The following is a 14,000-nucleotide window of genomic DNA, read 5'->3' as shown; positions in this document are numbered from 1 at the left end:
TGGGCTCCATTCTGTCTATCTATTTATCTCTATACAGAATATGTATGTGCTTATATATATACATATATATATATATATGGAATTAGGCTTAAACTGTTATCCAGTATCAATAATACTGTAATTTAGCCTCTCTGTAATGTTTGTCTACATGTAATTGTTAGTATCATGCTGACCAAGGCTTCATATAGCCTGTGTCCAGCAGTGGCCACAAATGTACCCAGGGAAGGCTACAAACACGGCAAGAATATATGAGACATCTCCCAGTGCTCCCAGGCACAAACTGATTTCAAGGCAGGCTGTTATCATGGTCTGCTCAGAGTAAACCCCAGGGGATCTTTCCCTCTGAACCATGCAAACTTTTTCATCCACAACACCTTACGGCAATGAATTCTGTAAATGTTATACTTCCAGCTTGCTGGAATGACTCCAAGATTGTGATGTTCTGCAGTGAGCTTGGAAAGCTCCCGAGTTTTGGTCTATGCACTTGGCTTTTGGGGCATGATTTGGAAGAGATTTTGTAGAGTAGAAAATTCTCTAATAAACTAAGAAAAATGTAGGACATTGGAGGACTTGGTTGAACAAGGACATAAAACGCCCAAGAATTTTTATTATTTTACATGGATTTAATACTATCGCTTAAAAACAAACAAACAAAAAAAACTCAGTTCATAGACAACTTTAGAGTGAAGATCTGATTTGTTGTTCATCATTTTTTGCTCTAATACAGATAATTAAGTTTCAAGAATGTGAAACTGAACTGTATTTTATGTGGAAAAGAGTCCTTCAGATCTTCAAAGGACTGATTTACTTTTTTTTTTTTTTTTAATAATGCTTTTTAAAGAAAAAAACACTGTGAGTGCCATATCTTTTAAGTTGTGACTTGTACCTTAAAAGGAGTACTCTCTTGAAGTGATACCTTGCTTCAATGTTCTGTGCTGCAAATCAGTATGTGAAATGCAGACTTGGAAAACAATTGATAGAAACTGTTTGGACTGTACTAGCTATATTGCACACTATTAAATTTAGAGAATGAAGAGAATTTCAGCAGAAAATTTGTTTTCCATTGGGCTTGGGGTTGGATCCTTTTAAGCTGCTGAGAATTTCACACTGTATATCTCTGTCGAAACACATGGAACAAAAGATTGTAGTTATGGAACGAAAGGTGATATAAAAAAAAGTCCATAAAGATTAGAGTTGGAAGTTATACTTTGGGGATTGTATTTAAGAATAGAATTAACACTTGTCATAGCTGAAGATAGTTATTGTTAAATTATTTAAGGTATTTATTTCATACTTTCCTAGCATTTGAAAGACGTAAGCAACTAAGAAAATAGATTTTAAAGTTAAAAAATATTTTGAATACTTCTATGTTCACTGTCTGCATAGTAGTGAAGAAACATACTGAAGTAGTCCTTTTGTTTTATTTTCATGCTATTTTAGAGCATTTCCTAACTACGGTCTGTTTTAAATCAGAATTATCTTCTAAATAATATAATTAATTCAATATAAATTAAACACTATTTTTTTCTTTGTGATCTCCTTTTAAAAAGATATTAATTTGCTTCAGTGAATGAAGATAATAAGGTTAATAGTTTAATGTTCTTCAGTTTATGTCTGCTGCATTTTCTATTACCTTTTTTCAGTTTTTGATTATAAATTGGCTAACCCCTGGTGTATAATTCTAGAAATCATCCCTTCAGTGTATCCAAAGCTATTTACTTAGGCTCATCTTTTATTATTCCCTCTGCCACAGCCTAATTATTGTAATGAAAGATTGAACACAGAATAGTTTGGGGCTTTGATCAGTCTTCATATAAATTTCAATAATGGGAGTAAAAGGTTTGAGGTCTTCTGAGATAATTTGATCCCTCCAGACACACTGCTTTTACAAAATGCATTTCTTTTTTGGATACCATATGAGACCTCTGACAGAATTTGTGGCTGGGTTCATGACATCTCTGGAAGCAAAATTCTCTTCAGAACAATAAAAAATAATTTAATACTGCTGAAAATATCAGAGCAAATGTATAATACTGGACACTTTTCCTTAAATTCTCCCCTCTTTTTTACCTATCAGTCTCACCGTCTGTATTAGAAGTTCCTACCTACATCAGCATTTTTGAAATGCACTAAGAATACATAAAAGTTTTGCTTTCATTTTTCTCTTTTCAGGAAAAAAATATACTGTCATTCAAATAAATAAAACAAACCATAATCCATGTTATTCTATTACTATCAGTGTTAACTCTTTTTGGAGATAAACAGAAAAGCAGCTGGAGTCTAAGGATAATTTGTAATCTTATAAATTGAAATTTTAATGCCTCAAGGAGGAAATTTAAAAAATAAATGTGACAGAAGATAAGTCACAGCTTTTGGGAAAGTGTTATTAGAATGACTTGTTCCAGATCATTGTCTGATGTCTACATGAATTTAGAAAAAGGTAACAGTGCTATGTAGAGAAAGAGATGTGTTTTTGTTGTTGTGTTTTTGTTTTTTGACAGTACTCTGTCATCAGTGTTATCAGGTGTGACCTATCCAGGGTCGCTACCAAAATAAAAATCAAGAGCCTTTAGCTGATTCCAGTTTATTTAAAATCATGTGTTTTTCTTCTTTCCTACTAATAACACCTCAATTTATGTAACTAAGTGTTTAGAATTTTATGGTTAGTTTGGGGGATACTTTTTGAGATTTAAAACTTTGGAGGGGGCACGGATTTTGTTTTTCTTCTTCTTTTCTTCTCACTAGGCAGTTAATAAAATAACTTCATTACTTTCTTGTCTCCTTTACTTCAGCTGCTAAGACTTTTTGCTGTATTTTGACTACAAACCACAAACAGAAATATTCACATGTATAAACTCAGTGAATCCTCGTTGTACATAATAGTAATAATTGCATTCCCAGACTATTGCAAAAACTAATATCGGTATCTAAATCTAACACTTGGGCTGATAACATTTTAGGAATATTTTATTCTTAACATTCAGTGGTAGCTTGGAAATGAGAAGATACACACTAGCATGAGTACCAAATAGCAACGTGCAATGTATGACAGCACAATGCAATGTAAAACTCACAAAATGTGCATAGTTTTTACAGACAGATTATGCAGCAAAAGTTGATTTCTCATAGGTATTGTGAGTATCAGACTCATTTAAGACAAAAGCAATAGTATATTCAGTTCCTACACACAGTATCTGTACGTCTGTGCAAGCCAGGTATGGTTTTGTATGCAGGGAGTAAATCAGAAATACTGCAGGAATATTTTTGCTGGACCAACTCCACTAAACTTCAGTTTTCAGATTTTCAGGTAACAGTAGACTGAGACTGCTGGTATAAATAAGGCTCTGAGAGGCAATTGCCAGTTAAGAAGTAGAACTGGATAAATCATATTGGTTGTTTCTGTGGATCCATCTGTCTTTCTAGACCATTCTGAGACACTGCAAGTATCTCCACCCATCTGAGGTGAGAGAAGGATCATATAGGTGGCAGGATGAGTAAGAATACTGTCCCAAGCAGCTCTTCACAGAGCTCTGCTATGGCTGTGGGATCAGCTGCAGACAACTAGCTATAGGGTTTAATAATAAGATTCTTCTGGTGATACCAAAACTGGGGGTGGTGGTATGCTACTTAGCTCTGAACTGTTCACTGTCTGCAATTTTTTTTATATATTTTTTTTCCCAGTGGATTTCCCTAAGGCTGCTCCTGCAATTCCAGGATGGATATCCTTGTCCCTTTCCATCCTGTGTGATGAGGGATAATTGTGTACTCGCTTTTCTAGAGCACTTCAGCTTATTCCTTGGCTCGATCTGTACAATTTTTTCTTAGATTACTGCCAAATAAGAGAGAATATAACAATTTGGTAAATGTACAGAGCTGATTCAGAAAGCAGGACTGGAACACACATTATACTTAAAGATCAACAGAAGAAATCATCTGGAAAAAAACAGAATACCAGAAAGAACAAATGCAAAGTGCTGCACTCAGGCTGCAGTAATCAATGGCATACACCAGAAAGGGTGGCCCCCAAATGATCATTGGAAAAGGACCTTGTAGTGGTTGGTAAGGAAAACATTCCTTGAAGAAGACAAAGCAGTAGTAGAACCTGTAGGGGATTTGAAATGATCCTTCAGCTCTATTCCACGCTTTGAAGATCTCAGCTGAAACTCTGTAACAAGTTTTGAGTAGTGCACAGAGAAGCATATGAGAGCATGTGTGCAGGGAAGAACACTAAGAAATACCAGAAGACAGAAGACAGACAGAAATAGTAAGGTCTGCTTATTCTGAAATAAAGTGGAAATACCAGAAAGATAACCAGACCATGATGGATGGGACTGTAGCAGTGATTTATTTTGTAACAAGAGTCAGGTTAGACATTAAAAGAAAACCTATCCATTAGTAATGGTGAAGCACTAGAACATACTTTCTGGAAAAGCAGTGAATTTCCTACTGGTAGGTTTTAAGAACAATTTTGACTCACATCTGTCAGGAATTACATAGGTAAAGTTGATCTTGCCATTTTCTTGGCTGTGCCACACTATGCAGCAGCTGTCTTTGGTCATACGTAATGTCACAGTGGAAGAAATTTTGAAAAATAGATGAACTTCGTTCACTTTTTAGCAAACCCTTCATACAATGGATGGCATTCATCTATAGTGACCAAATCTGACAACATCTGCTGTACTATAAACACAGTATATATAATATATGTATACATAGGTAAGCATTTTTTTTCTGCATAATTGCACGGCTCTCCACCATTACTAATCCCAGCAATTCTGGAACTAGACAGTTTTGCATAGCCTTTCAAATGAAATTTTGAATATTAAGTACATTTCAAATTGTCTTTTTTCTTTTTTTTTTTAACATTTGTGTCCCATGTTTTCCAAGACACAACTAGATCTGCTTTTTTCTTTGTTCCTATATATAAAAATGCTATGACAGATTTACCTTTCAGTAATAATGAAAATGTTGTCCTGTACCTGATGCATTGGGTCCTTTATTCACCTGACCCTTTCTTCAAGCCAATAGCCATACTGTGGCAGCTTTCCTTCGTCTGTTTCCCAGAGCTTCCAGTCTTTTACTGTTAAGACATAGATCTGTGTTATAATGGAAATCAAAGGGATTGTAATGAAATGTCTGAAGCAGAGAAGTGGAATCTACTTTCAATTCATTAGTTGAATGGATGTGCAAAACCTATTAAAATTGTTTTCAATGCATAAGGCATGTTATTGTTTGTTCCTTCTCTGACTTGGAAGAATACAACAATATTACAAGTGTGTCACATTTTCTAGGCCCCAAAGTGTGGAGCAGCTTTTAATAGGAAAGAAAATATCTTTTGAAAACTATAAAACTGAGCAGTGAAATAAATTGAGCCTCAAAAAATGATTGAAATCTCCAAGTCAATATACAAAAGGTGTCCAAAGACTTGTGAAGTCTGACAAAATCTCTTTAGTTTGAGGTGTCTTTCATTTTGCATCAGGTCTTACATTTTTAAAAAGTAGAAAAAAGCAATGCTGTCAGGTGAAGCAGGTTTGAAAGCAGGCTGCTTGTTCATGAAAGCCTGAAATTGTGCACAACTGTAGATAATGTGTCTTCAGCAGATAACTGAAATAATACATTTCCTAAATTGGTTGCATTAAGCAATTACTGATACTGTAGTAGAAACCATATAATTTTCTTCCTTCCTTGTAGCCTCAGCGCCGTGTCACGTTTCACCTACCAGATGGCTCCCAGGAAAGCTGCAGTGACAGTGGGCTTGGAGACCACGAACCCGCCAGCGGTGCCAGTACATCGCACCCTCTGCCCCTTGGCTTTCCCCAGGAGGAGTACTATGAGCAAGCATCACCCAACAGCCGGACAGAAGGAGATGGCAACTCAGACCCCGAGTCCAGTAAGTGACGAACTCTGGTTGTGTTGGTTGTTAAAAAGAAGCCCCTTTTTGACATTTAATGATTTAAGGCAGTGATTATAATTGAATGTTGATTTTAACGTGGCCAAAAAAGCCGTGCATTTCTAAAAATGCAGAGTAAGTATGTCCATTGGGAATGAAACAGTCTTGAGCTGTAAAGAGCTTATGGATTACCTGGTATTTTTATAGATCTGAGGTGCTGTATGTATGGGAGCTTTCTGATGAGGTTAACACTATTGCCATTGCAATCATACGTGCTGCTCCTAGGGAGTTTATGCTTTCTTATATGTTTCTGTATCCAACATTAACGTGCGCACTAGTGTGTTTAACACAAAGAACTTCAGGATGACACCACAGTCTTTAGAAATAAAGGTTTATTGATTTGTCTTTTGAGAGCAACTGTGATATGTAGTAACTATCTCAAGAAAGTATGTCATACGACTTAATTCAGTGGTTATCACTGGCTTTTTATGACATTGAAAACATGCAAATCAAGGTGAGCTCAGGACCATGCTAGAACTATAGATACTAGTTTTGCTTTCTCTGCCTTGACATGATAGCCACTTAGAAACTCCACTGTACAGGCAACTGTTAATTATCCAGGGGCTCTTTATCTGGATTAAATTGAACTGTGCCATTGATAAAAAGACACCTGAATGTGTGGAAACCTCTAAGGCCTTGTTAGAGGCCTAATAAGTGATTTGGAAATACATCTGTTCTGTGCAAAAGTTGGCCCAAAAGGTGTATTTCAGCTGCTTTATTATATCATGAAGAATGAATTAGTAAGTCCAATGCAGTTGGAATAGCTCTGTGAAAAGGTAGTTACATCTCTGCACTGGCAAATACAGCATCCAGCAGAGAGCATTAGCTTTGACTCAGAGCTGCCTCTAATAAAGTCAGCTTGGCTTTTGGAAACCACGCTGCTGTCTTTGCCTTGTACTGCTTGAGACTAGAGTCTGAGGGCCTTGTGTGCAAAGATGAGGTCCTCTCTCTGTTTTTCTTTTAGGTCTTGAACTATTAACTGGGGATCCTCAGTTTTAAACTTTTAAAACTTTGTAAAGTTAACTGGTTCCTGAAGTAATTCCAGATTATTTTTTTTTTTTCTGAGTTGATAGACAGCTGGCAAGAAGCAGCAGAAGTTTTGCATACTCTGTTGAAAATGTAACTCGTTTGGTTCTCTGTGTGTTCATATATTTGAGGCTGTAATATACCCTTAAGAATATTTTAGACAGTCCAGCTGAATTTTTCATAGAATGAGATTTTAAGGGGCTACACATATACCCCAAAAGAAAGCACATATCAAGTATACATTGTATATGCTGCTTTCTCATGCATACACATGATCTGAATTTACTTTCCAGCTCCATCCTTCTTTTGTTCTTTGTAACTCTTTTTTATGCTTTACTGAAGTGAGCAGGTTGTACATAAACTTAGCATTTGGCTCCTCTTGTACACTGGGCATGGTGCGTGGGAATTGTTAGAACAGGCATGTGAATGTTGTCTTGCTATTTAAAGAGGTTTTGGACTTCCAATGCTTTTTGAACTCATTTTTTGCAATTGTAGGAGAAATATTATTCATGACTCTTCTAAAATGTTGGCCTAAAACCAATATAGCTTTGACATCTGAATCTCATTGACACATATCACTGTGCAGGCACCTGATGTCTTTTCAAGTGTGAAATTTGAAGAAAGTTTAATCACCTGTCTAATTACCTGACAGCTCAGTTTTGAACTCAAAATCACAGTTTAATTAGCATTTACATTTTGTGGAGATTCTTTGCCCTTCTAACTTGTTTCTTTTTGAAACAATTTAATTGACACAATATAGCATGATGCTACAGTATTAAAAGTTTAGTTTGCAGTTCTTTTTAGCATTTTATGCTTATATTAATGGCAACATCTAGAGGCAGAAAAACATGTAGATATAAATAGATATCTGTCATGTGCTTTTATACCTCTAAGTAAAATAGAAAAGGAAGACCTGCGGCATATTTATGTTCAGTGTACTGCTAAAAATTAACTTTTACTAGGTAAAAGCAACCAAAATATTTTCTTTGCCGATTTATGAAAGTATTCAGACTGAGGTTCATTTCACTCATCTGTGCATGTGTGGCAAATTTAGTCAACAGTGAAATAGTGGAGACCATTGTGAACTGATAGTTTCCACTACAAACATGCTGTTAGGGTTCTTTTTTGTTTGTTTGTTTCTTTTTAAAAACATGCTAAGGGAATGACATGAAGCTGCAATATGGAACGTTCAGGCTGGATGTCAGGAAAATGTTCTTCATTGAAAGGGTTCTGGAAAAGGCTCCCCTGGGTTATGGGACCAAGACTGCTGTTGTTCAAGAAGCATTTGGACAATGCTTTTGGACAATGCTCTCTAATTTTGGGGTGGTCCTTTGTGGAGCCAGAAGGCTCCAGGACTTGATGATCCTTGTGGGTCCCTTCTAACTTGGGATATTCTATGATTCTAAATCTAGTTTCAAATGGCTTAATCTATTTGAAGTACTTCTATTCTTGTTTCATGGACCAAAATGTTTTTAATGTAAACAGAGAGTGTGAAAAGAATATACAGTCAGATAATATGAGTAAATACCTCAATTCATACAGCAGAATAACCGTAGCCTTCATTCTGTCTTAAGATCTCTTGTATCTGACCTATCTTAATATGAAACCTGTCTAAAATGTTAAGCCTGATTAACCTTCTGATGGTAATTTAGTTCAACTTTGCCAACCAAGAACAGATACAGTTAGGATGAAACAATTTCCATAATGTCCAGAAAATACTGGGACATTAAGTGGTTTATGAATGCAGATTACGGATGCCACCTCACACAGGAATATATTCAGAGGTGTTTTCTCCCTCTTATTTTTCCTCAATATAGTTCTTTGGTTTTATTTGTTTCTCTACTATTGGAAATGATTTTATTTACTATCCATTTACTAGCAATAGCAAAGCATTTATTAAAAAGCACTTAAAAGATCTTGTATTGGAATAAAATAAATTAAAAAAAAGCAAGCTGGGAACTATTGGTGAGAGGAAGCCTTACAAATTCATATCCAAAATAGGACTGAAGCAACAGGGTAAGAATTGTTTTAATTGTGTAATTGTTCTTTACATGATCCAAGTATAAAGGGGTTAAAAAACTATGAGCAGTTTCAAAGTACAGCTTTAAAATTAATTGTCTGTACTAATAAAAATTAGAAAAAGACTATTTAAAATGATTTGTCTTCTCTTAATTTTGTAGCCTCCTCCTCAAAGCATACTGAAGTAATGGCATTATAGTGGGTGCTTCCTAAGGAAAAGATGCCAATAAAAACTAATAGTAATATAGAAATGCACATAGGTTTGTAGAGAACGTTGTCCTTAAGTAACAGCATAGTGTATGGTGTTAAAATATTCTGTTAATAAACTGCTGAAACTAATAAGGATGCTTCAATAACTCCCCGTGCCTGTGATTTTGACCATTCCACCTTTTTCCCCCCTGTGTTTGAATACAAAACACACTACAACTGTAGGCAAAATTTAGAAAATTCTCTTTAGCTAGACTTCTCCAGCAAACTCTCTCTCAACGGGGCCCACTTAGTGGGAGTGATATTGACAGAAAGTTTTGAAGGAAAAGGTACATATTAATTGCAATTATTCTTGGTTAATGGATAAATGTGTAACATTTTAATGACAAAATTTCAAACTTCTCATATTTTTAAAGCCTTATCGAAACAATCTGGCTATTTTTTTCTTCTAAAAATGCTCTAGATGCTCAACCATTCTGTGATTCTGTAAAAAATAAAAAAAGTCTTTTTTTTTTTTCCTTCCTTGAAGCTTCAGCACTGTGTCACATTTCACCTACAAGATGAAAAAATCTAAAAACTATTTTTTCTACTTTCATTTGGAGAATGTAAAACATCCAGCTCAGCTAATAAACTGGACAGAATAAGAGGAATATATGATAGCAGTTTACAGAGAAAAAAGAAAAAAAAAAGAGAGAGTTGTTTATAGAAAATAATATGCAATTACATAATTGTAATTGTAAGCAAAAAGAAAGTATAGACAAAACTAGTTGAAAATTAAAGGGCTAGTTAATGAGATTACAGGCTTTTGAATAGGACAAAATCGGTATATTAAGGACAGGGGGCATAAGGATACTGAACGTGAATTGAGATTATACAAAAAAGGGACTAATAATTTAAGAAAGTTGTATTCAAAATCGTAAGAGGAAGAGCTAAGCAGAGGATGGTTAAAAGGCAAACTGATGTGCACTTTAACATAATGGTCACTTCAAGCTGGTCTTGCCAAACATGTGTTTGATTTCTTGTTTGTATAACCCACTTGCACCTTTGCTTGTGGTAGCATAAGCATTTGTATAGCTATTCGGTGAACTGAATAGAATAATCACTCTGAGTTCAACTTGATCTTGGGCCAGAAAAAAAGTTATATTTAAGAAGTTCAGTCCCCCAGTCCTACATGTGGACATGCAAGTAAGCGAATGAGCAGCTAGGGCAAATCTTGTGATCACTTCAAATGATTATTGGACTTCAAGAGAATTAGTCTTAAGAATTATCCATTAATCTATGGTTATTTAGCCATGTAAGAAGGAGGTTTGCAGCAAAGATGACATCTGTTGATTATTAAAGGTAACATAAATTTATTCCCCCAAAATAAAAGAACATCTTCACCTTGCTTTAATTTTTGAAAAGGAGGATGATGTTGGGAGCAAAGACAGGCTGATGAAGAATTATGGTAATGGAAATAAAAGTCATAGTTGGTTCAGTGCCTTCATGTGGAGGAGCGGAGATACTCTTCCTCCCAGAGTATCAAAACTGGTAGTGTTTTCCTTGTTTTTCTGTAATTCTAAGAGACAGGGTGTCAAGAAAAAAAAAAAAAGTGCTTCTGAGTAACGAATGACACTTAGGCCAGGCTTCACTACTGGAAAATGTTTACAAGAAAAAAACTAAGATATGCATGAAGAAGAGAATAAAGAGTGTTGTATATTTCCCAAGGATGGTACAATATTAGCTCTATTATCTCATTTCAGCGACACTTTTTTAATATTGGGGAACACGTGTAGTTTTAGTCTATATAGATTTAAGACCTAATAACTATCATTATGACATTAAGGTTGAGCATTAGTAATTAAGAAGGAAAAGACACATTAATAAAAGAATTGAAAAATCTCCTTCATTATCTTTGTTAATGAGTTTGGCATTAAAAAGTAGGGACATGTCAATGAAATATTCTGCTATCTCAAAGTCAAGCATCACTGAAAATATGGAGAAGGAGGTGTATAACAGAAGAATTGGATTTTGCTAAGGATTTGGAATAATAGCACTGGGATGAAATCTAATAGTTGCAAGTCTTCTCATAGGAACTGGTGTATGTAACTAGTATATAAATCACCAGCAGAAAATGACATAAAGAAAAAAACAACTGAGTATTATTACAAAGATAAGCTATAAATCATCAGTACCTAATGTGATGTGAAAAAATCCTGGTTTATTCCTGGTACAGAGGAAAACAAGCAAAAACAATACAAACAACAACCCACAAGGCAATGATGATACCACAACTGGAATATTATAAAAAGGACTGACTTCAGAAGTTGAAGAGAAGAGAACTCACTTGATGAACAGGTGTAAAGAAATATTATTAATAACAAGGGAATAGAATGCCTATACACAGAAATAAGAATTAATATTGGCTTTTTTAAATTGCAAGTTAAAGGCTGGCTTGGGACTAGAACTGCTCTCAACCAATAGGAAAGAATAAGGGAAGAGAAATGTGTTGGCCTAAAAGAAGTACCAAGTTGCTTCATGGACAAATGAATAGGTCATCTATAAACCAGAAGAGGCCAGAAATTCTGAGATTTCAAACTCGAGAACAGTAAGTAGAGAAGCAGGGAATGAGAATACTACCTTCATTTAAACAGACGCCTGATAAATTTTTGAGGGGGCAAACAGAATGCCCCCAGTAACAGCAGCAAATGTACCCTGTGATCCAGGAAGTCCCCTTTCTATGTTCACAGTAGAAAAGCTGCCAGTGCGAGCTTGCTGAGTCTCAGTACAGTGTTACCCCCTCCAGCCCCAGCACCAGGTGTCCACATGGCATTGCCTGGCTGAGCGGCTTTGCCTTGCTGCTGCTGGCTGCATGGGCTGATGGAGCCAAGCCGGTGGCCTTGGCATTCACAGGCACTAGGGGAAGTTTGCCTAAGTAATGCCATCCAGGATCCTATAAATCTCATTGATGTCATTGTGAAGAAGAAAGAGTCAATGTTGCACACTGTCAAAAGACAGCTGATGATAGGAAGCTCTCTCTCCCTGGAGAAAATGGCTGCATTTTTGACCATGCTGACTTGTCTGATAATCAGAAACTCTGCAGTTGCTGAAATATACTCTGTAAACATCATCAATAACACTGCTCTGGCAGCTGGACTTCAGACCTCATGCCAGGGCACAAGAAAAAATAAAATTATAGCATTTAGAGTATCTTGTTCCCTGTCCAGATACTGGGGCTAGGTGTGATTGCCAGATGATGTGACTATTTATTTATTTGTTTGTTTGTTATGTTTTCGTTTTTTTTGTTCTTGTGTGCTTTCAGTTCCACATTAAGGCCGAAATGTAACAGTAATATTTTAATTCTGTCATCGCTGAATTGTAAATTTGCTATAGCAGTTAGGTCAAATTTGAGATAAATAGGAAGACTCTGTCATTAATTAAAGATAATAAATCTTAAGCTAGAATAGATCCCAGTATAGCACATCTGCCCGTTGGGTGCCTTTACCCCTACTGTATTGTTTTTTTCTATCCCCATGGCTGTGCACTAATTATTAATTCTGGAAGTGCTGAGGTAATTAATCTTTCTGAGGCAACAGAGTTTGATTGATCTTCTACCTTTAATCAAATTAACTTGTATGTAGGTGGGAGAATGTAAAGGCTGATTGTAGTACTGTACCACTCTGTAAAATGCTCACCTTTCTGATGACCTCCTGAGAGCACTAGCATGAACGGCATGTATATAAACCATGAGGGCAAATACTGAGTGGCCATTTGATTTAAAAGTTGGGGAATGGTCAGAAATCAAAATCAGGGTGTGCTACATTTTAAAGTATGTCTTCTTTAGAATGGCAACTTTACAATTTTTCGGCTTATGTATGAGGGTATGGAACATCAGTTGAGGCTGACAAGAGTGTGGGTTTTCCTGATGTTTTAGCTATCTGTATATAAAACAAAATTACTGACTAGTCGTAAGTACATGCAATGAAGCAAGACTTCTATAAAACAAACCATTATTCTTTAGATTCTTGATAACTGGAGATTTGAGAGTGAGGAAGAGGTCAGATTGGAGAGGTGAATTTACAATGATGCAGATGAGTAGCTTTTGCAAGTGGATTTTTACTGGTATCGAAGAGATACAGATTGCATATTCAGAAACAATTCCATAATTTGGTAATTTGATCCCTGAGTGCCTGACTTAAGTATCATTAAAGCAGCTGACACAAAGGGAAAAGAAAAAAAAAAAAAAAAAAAGGACAAAGTGAATGAAATGAAGAAATACAAAAACAAAAAGATGCTGCAGCTCAGCTGACCCTAACAGTCACATACTGCGGTGGACATCACTGTAATTGTTATAACTCTGATTTTAAAAATCTTTTCCTTTTTGTAAAAAAGGAGCACTCTATAAAATATTTTCTATAAAATAGTTTTCGATGTTTTCTTATTGATATCAGACTACAATGTCTGATGTACATAAAGCCTTGATGTACATTTTCTGCTTTTTGAAGATAAGGAAGATAAAGGCACATTTTCCTAGATACATCATTTCTTTCACACAGAATCAATGGGGGAATTTTCTAGCAGTTCTCTTTATGGCCTCCCCAGCACTCTGTTGTATCTTCTAGACTACATACTGGGATGAATTCAGGCAAACAGTAATACTGTGTTTGTGAATTCCATCTAATGTTATTCTTGACTGAGGTTTATGACAGAAGTTACTCTGCATAGAAAGATTAGAAAGAATAGCTCAACCTTACAGTTTAGAAAGCAGTCATTTCTTGTCAAATAATAAGAACGGCTTTGAATTGTTTGGTTTGTGGTG

General features: G+C 35.7%; 1 protein-coding gene across 1 annotated transcript in view; it reads left to right on the top strand.

The window, feature by feature from the left end:
- PCDH11X (protocadherin 11 X-linked) overlaps positions 1-14,000 on the top strand; it is a 482,091-nt gene that overhangs the window by 345,137 nt on the left and 122,954 nt on the right. The window contains exon 6 of the mRNA XM_072043192.1: positions 5,692-5,890. Coding sequence (XP_071899293.1) covers positions 5,692-5,890 — 199 coding nt within the window. The remainder of the gene's footprint in view (positions 1-5,691; positions 5,891-14,000) is intronic.

This window comes from Anas platyrhynchos, chromosome 10, assembly GCF_047663525.1.
Source record: "Anas platyrhynchos isolate ZD024472 breed Pekin duck chromosome 10, IASCAAS_PekinDuck_T2T, whole genome shotgun sequence".
Lineage (NCBI taxonomy): Eukaryota > Metazoa > Chordata > Aves > Anseriformes > Anatidae > Anas > Anas platyrhynchos.
This window is presented reverse-complemented; position numbering and strand designations above follow the sequence as displayed.